General features: G+C 41.9%; 1 protein-coding gene across 1 annotated transcript in view; it reads left to right on the top strand.

Annotated features, from left to right (window-relative positions):
* The first annotated feature begins 2,703 nt into the window (after positions 1 to 2,703).
* adgrd2 (adhesion G protein-coupled receptor D2) overlaps positions 2,704 to 10,213 on the top strand; it is a 29,724-nt gene continuing 22,214 nt past the window's right edge. Inside the window, exons 1-7 of the mRNA XM_041936357.1 lie at positions 2,704 to 2,748; positions 3,026 to 3,083; positions 3,277 to 3,516; positions 3,616 to 4,245; positions 5,953 to 6,075; positions 7,664 to 7,758; positions 8,420 to 8,710. Coding sequence (XP_041792291.1) covers positions 2,704 to 2,748; positions 3,026 to 3,083; positions 3,277 to 3,516; positions 3,616 to 4,245; positions 5,953 to 6,075; positions 7,664 to 7,758; positions 8,420 to 8,710 — 1,482 coding nt within the window. The remainder of the gene's footprint in view (positions 2,749 to 3,025; positions 3,084 to 3,276; positions 3,517 to 3,615; positions 4,246 to 5,952; positions 6,076 to 7,663; positions 7,759 to 8,419; positions 8,711 to 10,213) is intronic.

The following is a 10,213-nucleotide window of genomic DNA, read 5'->3' as shown; positions in this document are numbered from 1 at the left end:
CATGTTCTTTTGTAGTTTAGGCGTTACCTGTTTTTTGAGTTACACTGAGCTCAAAAACCAAATCGTCGAACATTTATTTATCATTTACTCTTAGAGAGCATAAATCCCTGAAAGTACTTTGCAGAAACCTTTCAAGATCTGCTGTTCCCTTCCCTTTTCTCTGCAGTGCAAACACTGACAAGTAAATGCTTGGCTTTTCTCAGCAATGTCTAAGCCCCAGTGTGATTGAAGGAGGAGGTTGTTGTTCAGTTAGATGAATAGGCGACAGGAGAGGAGGGCACGAGGGAGAGCGATGTCCAGGAGTCTCAGTGTGCAGGAGCCTTTGTTCCTCTGGGCTCTTGTCCAGTTTTTCACACTGAGAGTGGATACCTAGGTGGAATACTAATGGCTGGCTTTGTCTCAATCACTCTTTGTCTGGATCACTGGATTCTGGACTTAAGGGATGTTAAGGCTTTACTACTACAGCCTTACTCTCAAGTACATCAGTCTCTGTGTGGGAGTCTAGACAGACAGGTGTGTGTAGAGCCACACAAGGCAAGATGATCAGGTTAAGGGATTATCCAAGTTGTGATAACAATGTACATCGCTGAAAAGAAGTCAGAATGATGATCAGGTCATAAACAATGCCTTGCAGAGTGCTATTTGCTTCTGTATATTAATGTGTTTCCTCTAAAAACAGGCAACTAGAAAGAGACTTTCCAGTAGTGTTGAATGTGCCCTAACCATAACCCATAATCATCTCTTGTGTACAAACACAAACAAGTAAGCGCTTGGGTTTTCTCTGCAACGTCAGCAATGTTGTCCATGGAAAACTACAGGCACTTGGATGGGATCGGATAAACCATCAGTCTATCACTGTTTATCATGGGCCAACTTCAACCACATCAATTTATCTATGAATTCAACAGATCAGTTAATCTATGACAAAGTAGGAGAGCCATTCGGGAGAAGACATCTTTGATAAAAGCCAACAATGTTGTGCTTTGTTTCAGAGAAGAAACACTCCCCATAGATCCTCCAGCAGCATCTGCACTTCCCTCTTTTGGAGCCGCCATTGTTGTTTCTGAACGAACAGATGTGCTGTCGTCACACCGAAACCACAATCATAGCTACTGGTGCTTCCTCATTCGACTCTGATTGGTCAGAACCACTGTGGTTCAACCACAAATGCATAAGGTGAAAGCCTTGTGAGACAGATTCTCATGTCGCGTGATCTCATGTGATCCCATGACCTTGCGAATCCAGCTGTCTCCAAAGGTAAGCATAAATCACCTTGGTACTGTAATGTATTTCCCGACCATCAAACTGGCTTCCGTCTGTCTCGGAGGCTGAGCTTGGTCCTGCTCTTGCTAGTTAGCAGCAGTCAACACTTACTTCAGCAACAAGTAACAATAATTTCTCCAGAGTTGAGGACATCAGAGAGGAAATATTTTCTACATTAAATATGGTCCAGTTTCGCCAAAATCAGTGAATAAAGCTATGAAGTTTTTGTCCTAGCCGGGCCCCTTAAACACATTCTCTTCATGCATCTGTGGCCGCGTCACAAAAATTCAGAAATGACAGACTATAAAAAATACCATTAGTAATAGCTACAAAATGATTTTTTGACATTGTGGGGTCAGATATTTGTGTATAGGTGATGTGTAGAGCAAGACATTTGTGATAAACACTTAAACACCAATTTCAACTTCATGGGAACTTTAACAGACACAGTGGTGTTTGCTGCTTGCTTTACCCATCATAGCTTCTGCCCAAGTGACGAAGTGTTTTTTTATCTGTCATCTAAAAATGACTTAGCCATCGATCTGTTATCTGCTAATATCCATGAAAAATTTTTAGTCTCTGTATTGTGAATACAAATGTATTTGATGTCAAAGGTCTAACAAGAGCTTTTCAAATACGTTTCCCAAAACCACCACATGAAAGCCATCCAAAACAGACAAGCTGACAATTTACTGTACACTGATTGCATGAGTAGTACTAATCTTTTATTGACTATGAAGTAGAGCAATAAAACAGATGTCCCAGTTAACTTTAGAGAATCCTACAGAAGGCACAAAGAAGGGCTATGTGATAAAAATGTCTGCCACCCTGCTGCTCTTGATGAACTCTCTCTGCCAAACGCTTGACACTGCTTGCGTAAGTAGGGTTCTTTTAAAAAATGACTTCATTTGCATGACAAAGGCAGATGGCTTCAGGGTACTAAGGAGGGAGGGAGGGAGGGGTGGGGGGTCTGAAGGGAGGCAGGAGACAGACTGGGACTCTTGGACAGATGCACTGGGATCGCTGGCTCTCTCCCAGTCAGGAGACCAGAAACTCTTGGACATGCTGGATATTGAAGCCAAGGCACTGGATGAGGAGTCTGGGCAGGATCTGGGTTTGATCATACCACACATGGAGTTTGTTTCCAGATTTCTAAACGAGACTTTTTGCTGCTTTGGAAAATTGGGGCGTCTACAACTGAGAGAGCAGCAATGAATTGGGACATACAGTGTCTGAAAACCACCGGTTGAAGAGTGATGCTTCTGGCTTGCCTTGCTATGCAATATTCAAAGCTACATTTGATATATTATTGGCTTAATAAATAGATCTTTGCTTTGTGACTTACCAGAGATACAGACTGCAGAACATCTGGATCCAGCAGAAATCTTTTCTTAGTAAGCTCAGTGGTTTATTTCAGTTGGAGACCACACTGGCTTAGAGATGACTGGAGCCCTGCATACTGGACTCATACTCTTCTCATTTGTGGTAAAAAGCTTTTCCTTCTACATTCTATGACAAGAGCCATGCACATAGTTTTCTGTGTTTTCTTTTTAACGTGTATTAAGATTTCATTGTTGTGAAAATGTTACTCCGTTCATCAACTGTGCAGTATTTTAATGTGTGGAATTCCACAGCACATTACACATGTACTTTTAAATGCCACTGACTTCGACTGCTGTTTATATTACATGTGCAGGGAAATGCTCCACAGCAACTGCTTATGAAATACTTATCCTAAAGAAAAAAAGTCTTTTTTCTTCAGGTGGTGTGTGAGAGTGAGCCAACACATGCTGGGCCAGACAGAGTGGAGAACTCACATGGTGAGACTGTTAATCACTTTTGGTGGCCATTTAGTGGCCAGCAGTTTCAATTCATAGTACTGTCTTCTCTTGTCCCTCTACTCAATCAATCAATCAAAAAAAAAAAAAGATTAAATACATATTCGATTGACCCCTCACCACCCTTTATCATTCCTGTATTTGTTGTGATTGTTTTCTGTGTCTCACTCCCCAGAACAATCCCGACTGGTCCATCTAACTTCTCACTGGGCCTTCCAGCTGGTCAATGACTCCCTGGCCTTCTCCAGGGCTGACAGCTTCTGCAGAGGCCAGTTCAGTTCCCTTGCCACCCTGAACCAGTCAGAGGACCGGGAAGGAGCCACGGAGCTGCTTCGGCAGACTGGAATTCGCTCACCTATCTGGGTTGGGAATCCCAGAAAAGCAGCCTCCAAGCCTTTGGCCCTATCCAAGCAATGTGAGTGAAATCGGAGGACCTCAAAAGTTCACATATAAGTAAAGACATGAAAAACCAAAATGTACAATTTGATCGATGACTTCTTCTGCTCCTGTTTAGATTTACAGTTCTCCGCTCTAAACTTCCCAAAAGAATCCCGCGATGGCTTTGCTCGTGTCAACATGTCCTTCCCCGCCCTGTCAGCTGTTAGTGTGTGTGTTCGCGTTCAGTGGAGCCCAGAATGGAATGAGGTGTCTACCATCTTCTCCTATGCTGCACCTGTCTTCACCAATGAGTTCCAGCTGAGAGGCCAAGTGGACATGCAAGGACGCATCCTCCTGGCAATCATCATCCATGGGAAGCACCTGCCATATAAAGCATCCTTTCCCAACGACGGAGCATGGCATCACATATGTGTCACGTGGCACCGGAGCAGCGGCCGCTGGGCTATCTATGTTGATGGGGACAGGAAGGACATGGGCTCAGGCACAGACACGTCCAGGGATATCTACGGGGATGGGATCCTAATTCTAGGTCAGGACCAAGATTCATTTGGAGGAAATTTCACGGAGCCCTTTTTTGGAAATATCACTGACCTGAATGTTTGGAATATGTCTCTGGAAAAAAGCCATGTCCTGTCCCTCAACGCATGTGCACCCATGACCCAGGAAGTGCTTTTCAGTTGGAACCTTGACCGCCTAAGCCGCCACCCAGTGGTCAAGGAGGTGCAGGTCCTTCTGTTTTGCCCAGGTAAGATCACATGTTGTATATGTCCTGTTTTCAAGTCATCATCTCATAATGATTGACCAAGACGGATTTTTTCCAAAGGGTTCACCCAATGTCTCCTTGATATCCAATCTTTCTGTGCCTGAGTCTGGAGGTCACAACTAAAGGCTCTGTAGGTGAATGAAATACAATCCAGGAAGTCCAGTTTGAGTAACAGATCCATAAGTGTAAAGGCTTACCCGATGGCAAAACACTGTACAGTGGCTTTTAATATTATGAAACTGGATGATTTGACAACTCTAGTTATCACTATGACAATCATTTTATTTTTTGTCGTGATTGTGAGGCAAAAGATGGGAAGGCCTTCTCAGCCCTTTTCACATTGGACTAATCTTTGAAAGAAAGCACAAGTTAAGCCGCTGCAGGCCGAAACTTTATAGGCCAAAGCTTGACAAATCAGTATATTTTTGAAATTCTGAAACTGATGTTTGTAGTAAAACTGATCTGATTTGATCTGAGTTGGAAGCAGGTGAAGGTCGACGTGTGTCCCTCTAGTCAAGACAGTGGGAACCTGTTAAATCCTCCTGAGCGCATAATAAAGAGGAAGCACCGATGCTGTCTTTTAAACTTATACAGCATTAATAGATATTCACACCAAGATACATGGGAACAAGTTTCATTTGCATTTGGTTTGAAACAACATAAGTCAGAGCATGTCAAAAGGAGCCCTACTCAGCCTGTGTAAACAGATCGACTATGGCTCTGAAAGATCTTTGTCAAGGCGGAGAAGTGGCCCTGATTGACTACTGAATACTTCACAGTAAATGCTTTCATAGTCTTGAACACCAAAGGAATCAAAATAAGCCCTGGCTCTCCCTGCTTTTACTGCGAACCGAAATGATATGATATGATTAAGAGTATGGTTCCTGTTTGGTCTATATGCAGTGAAGTGTCCTGGGACAACCTGTCATGTGATCTGGCACGATATAAATACAATTAAAGTGAATTACTGTATTTACTGTATATTTTTACATAAACCACTGTTTTGCAAAAAGTCATGAAAACATTGATTTTCATCCAGAACATATGTCACAGCTTCCATTTACTTTGTGTTTGTTGCCTGTTTTTCTCCTTTTTGTGTTCCAGCTCACATCCTTGTGAGCTGATACCAGATCAGTAAGACTGGCCTTTCTTATCCTGTGGTTTCTCTGAGTTGCCTGTGTCTTTGGAGTTCAGGAATAATTCAGGAATAATTCCCCCCTAAAGTGGTCTGTAAACTCGGACAGCATGAAACTGAACAGTCTGACATGCAGACACCTCCAGAAGGACATTAAGATGACTGGGTGGAGTAAAGGCTGAGTGAAAGGGAGACAGAGAAGGGGGGGGTGGATGGAGGGGATTCCCACAGCTCCAGCAGTGTGGGGGCAGCCAGGGGAGGAACAGAGCTCCATAGAAGCCCCACACAAAGCTGTATCAAGAAGTAAACGCTGCTGAATTTTCCAACCGTCCGACCGATCAGAATTGAGTATTTAAGAGCGTCGTGTTCTAAGAATCTTTAATTTGCTGTCAACCCTCGATGGCTCTTTGATGTTCCTGAATGTCATTATTTTAAATAAGCTCTCATATTTACCTCATCCGTTGTTCATATCTTTCACCTGTGAAGTCATTCAGACATTCACAAGCTAACTTTTGTCTTCTTGTGTGTCACTGTGTGTTTGAATGTGTGTGTAGCAGCGCACCAGCAGATGGAGCTGCAGGGCTGCAGGACGCTGCAGGGCCGGTCAGATCAGCTCCCAATGTTCGGCCTGACAGACTGTTCTTATCCACTGCCGTTCATCTGCAGGAGCAGCAGAGGTGAGCTTCACACACTGTCCACGAGATCATGGCTCATCAGTTTTTGTGACATTAAATACATTTCCAGGCCTAATACATTATGGTGTACATGAAGTGTTGCAATTGATTAGACAAAGCTTGTTGTGTATATATGAGATTCAAAGCATTCACTTGAAAATGTAAATCCACCAATGTAGCGAAAACATTCAAGTTGATCTGTGTCAGAAAAAGGCCCTTTCTTGGATTTTTATTCATGGCCATAGCCAGGATTTTAGAAATACCGAGGTCATGAGTCCAAATACATATACAAATACAACCTTAGTCCCACAGAAATAATTGACCACACTCAAAAAAAGAAAGTCTGCAAAATCTTCTCTTATCTCTTATTTACCGTAGATGTGTCATATTTTATTAAATCTGTTAGCTGTTCAGTGTTTTCGGTATTTTTCTCTTTGGAAGGAGGTCTAAATGCTGTTTTAAAGCCTTCTCCACACTGCCAGGAATGGCATGTGCTGCTACTGAATCTTTTCATTCTCCACATTAGTGTTGGCATATATCTAATTTCAAGCCTAATATATGCCCATAATATATAACTGGATATCTTACTGGAAATAGCCAGTAAGTCGCCGGCTCATTTTAAAGTTTCAATTGTAGAATGCATAATAATGCAAGGTCTCTACAACACCCAAGTATCCTGAAAACTCCCTGCTGATCCTTCTGTTGTTTTTTTTTTTTTTTTCATAAGTCTTTTTGAACATTGTCCACTTAACTTATTACTGTTCGGTCAAAGCAATGAGATTAACAAGCAGTAGTGAAGGTTGTTTGGGTTCTATGAAAATCCTGAAAGGGCTACATGCAGATGCTATTCAGATTCATATTCCAAACTTTGTTTTGGATTAAAAAAAAAAGACATAAGACAAAGTCAATATGGTTTTAAAAAGACGTTAGAATTGAACATCAATCAAAGATAAGACAGTAGAGCACATATGTCTTTATAGGGAAGACACAAACACAACAACGTAAGAAAGTTAATTCACATGCAGAGGTTTACGTAGCAGTTCATAAAATAAATATCATGAATTTTATTGGATACTATCTATGCATACGACTTTGGTGATCAACGTTAGCTATAGCTGTGATTTTAGCCCTGCCTTAAGAAGGGAAAGGACAGCTAATGGCTGTTACTGAATAACAATAAGATATGCATACTTCATCATGTATAAGATCATCTGTGGGCATCTGAAAATGCAGACATGCATGATGTGAAGTGAATATGTCATTTCATTTTGTAGATATAATTTTGACCTGTGACCTTGACTGCTCACTGATAGTAACCCTTGAATGGTTACTGTCAGTGATTACTAGAGTGACTGATGAAACTGAGAAATGTATAAAATATTTGCCTGCTGCAACTAAATTATAAAGCCTTAAGTGAGGGAAAATCCCTGTTGACAAGGAGGTCAGAGATCACTTTCTGCTGGACGTTCAGTGTGTTATTCAGGACGCGTCAGCGGGCTCAGGGATAGCCAGCTAAAGAACGAGTTCTTGGATCACCAGAGCATCCAGCCATTATATCATCTCCACTGATGCTGTGTTGTTTTTGGCACAGAGCGATACCTGAAGATCAAGCAGATGAGTGATTTTCAGAACTCTCAGCCCACTGCTTTTATGAACCACCTGATGAAGCTTTCCAACAACACCCAGGTAGACGACCCATATACCTTCAGAAACATCACTTTCCCGTCTTTGCCCACTTCTTTAAAGATTTCACTGCATGAAACTTTGTGCCTAGCTGTCTTCAGTTTAGCCAGCGAGAGCGTTTTAAGGCGTATTTAGGGTGGAACATGCTACTTGTCTTTCTCTTTTTTTATTTGATTCAGTCATTCTGTTTTGATAAAGGCTTCAGTTGTAACTCTGACACATATTTCCATGGCTGTTTGATACAGGTTGCTATAGGCTGATGCTGATACTAATATTTTAGTCAAAAGCTGAATGTTTTATATTATATAAACAGCTCATTTTCATGCCAGATCATTCAAAATATGTTAATTTACAGGGGTATTATCTGAATTTATTATCATCCAAATTGAAAAAAAAACCTTTAAACTTCATTTAGATCATTTCAGTACAATCGTCCTAGTCAGTTAAAAGCTTCGCAACATTACTGCAAAATTATACAACAAATGAAATATACTACATAATATCCATGACATACGAGACACACTCAGTTTGGCTTCCGATGCAATACCATGAAATACTGGCATCACCCAGTGATCATAGTAAATAGAAAAACACTGTTCTGGATGATAAAATGAAAGAGGTGCTGTAGCTCTGTTGAACTCAGTGTCTCTGTCTCCACTCCCAGGTAGTGCTGGGGCAACAGTCGTCAGGGCTGAGCAGCCTGGCGCAGGCGTCCGCCCTGCTGGACGTCTCTGTTCAGGCCCTGGAGGACACCCAACAGGAGGGACTGCAGCCAACAGACATGGTGTCCCTCATCCAGCTGCTGTCTCTGGCTGCTGATGTCCCCACGCAGCTGCTTGCCAATGCCACCCACCACAGCCAGGACAGCATCCAGGAGCTCAGCCAGCACTTCATCAGTGTGGCTGACAGCATCATCAGTGAAGACAACTCCCTGAAGTGGAAGGCCATCAAAGAGGTAGCACATACACAGCAGCACTGCATATTCTCACTTTGTCTTCAGCCCTCACTGTCGACACACGTACAGGGGAGTGTGTAAACCTGTGCAGTGTGTGTGTTGTATTTACATCTGGCATTAAATATCATAGATTTAGAAAAGAAATCAATTCAGTCTGCAGGATAATAAAGGAATATCACATTTTGATTAGGCTACTCTAAAGGCATATAGCAGAATGTATTTTTTCTAGCCTTGACCCAGTTGTTCCATTAAAGGATTAGTTTAGACTGTTGAAAATGAAACATATTTTGAAATTGTGGAGATACTACAAGTTATCATGCAGCTGCCAAATGAGACAAAAGACTCAAAGTCTCAGAACACCGAGTCACAACTCTGTAAGTTCATATTTTGGATTTTTTTTTTTTTCCTGGGACTCACTGGCCCTTTTTGACAGCTTTGTTTTTTCCTGAGCTTTCTAAATATACATTGGGAGATAAAACACTGGTACTTGACAATAGGGTTTTATGAAAGTGGTACTCCTGCAATTTAATGCTGCACTCACAAGGGACAGACTTGCAGTGGTCAAAACTGAAGCAGCAGAGGCCATGATATTCCAACTTTTAGTCTTAAATATTGGGCAGAGCCCAAAAAAAAAACTGGTTCCCACATTTCCCATGATGCAACTCAGTGCCATGTTTTGTTAGACCCCTTGTTGCCATGCAGGTAAATGCCCTCGTCTAGGTTTTCTGCTAAAAAGCCAAACATCATCAGGATTATTTTGTCAGACTTTAGAAAAACCTTCCAGAGCACAGAAAACATTATGCAGCTGTTTTCCAATTAGTAACACACATTTCTCCACGCTGAATATCTTTATACTAAGTTCACAGATTTCTCTTTGCCAACATGCAGCTCAGCACCACAGTTCACCTCACATCCAAAATGCACTAATGCAACCAAACACTTTATACGCACAGCAGATATGTCCAGACGTAATTTATTTTTTTTGAATAGTTTTTCCGTTGTTTAAGAAAACAATTCATGAAATTTGAGAGATCTCTATAATAGGTACCATACTGTAACAAATACAGATGCTTCCATAGAGGACCTGAGGGCTCACTCCATGGCTTGAAGAGAATGAAAATGATAGATGCTATTTCAGCTCTCTAGCACTAGGTGGCAGTATGTTTCTATAGATATACCATCATAAGAGCTCATCACCAGCACCGGAATGATGAAGTTACCTCAAGAAGAGTTGAACAGAGCTGACAAATGCTGTAGCAGCCTCCATATGTCTTGAAAAACAGATTTCAGTGAGGGAATAGTGCTCTAGCCCGGTTCACAGTTAGTACATTGCGTTCTCTCCAAACTCTATTACCAAGCCTCCTTTTTTGTCACTTCTGCCTCTACACTATTGATGTGCAACTTGATGAGGTTGCTTTATGACAAGTGTTGTGTTTCTCTCAGCGCTTGCCTCCCTTCCCCCCAGTCCTCTCAGCGCTCCAAGGCCACCTCAGCCCAGACTCA

The sequence above is a fragment of the Chelmon rostratus genome, chromosome 5 (assembly GCF_017976325.1).
Source record: "Chelmon rostratus isolate fCheRos1 chromosome 5, fCheRos1.pri, whole genome shotgun sequence".
Lineage (NCBI taxonomy): Eukaryota > Metazoa > Chordata > Actinopteri > Chaetodontiformes > Chaetodontidae > Chelmon > Chelmon rostratus.
This window is presented reverse-complemented; position numbering and strand designations above follow the sequence as displayed.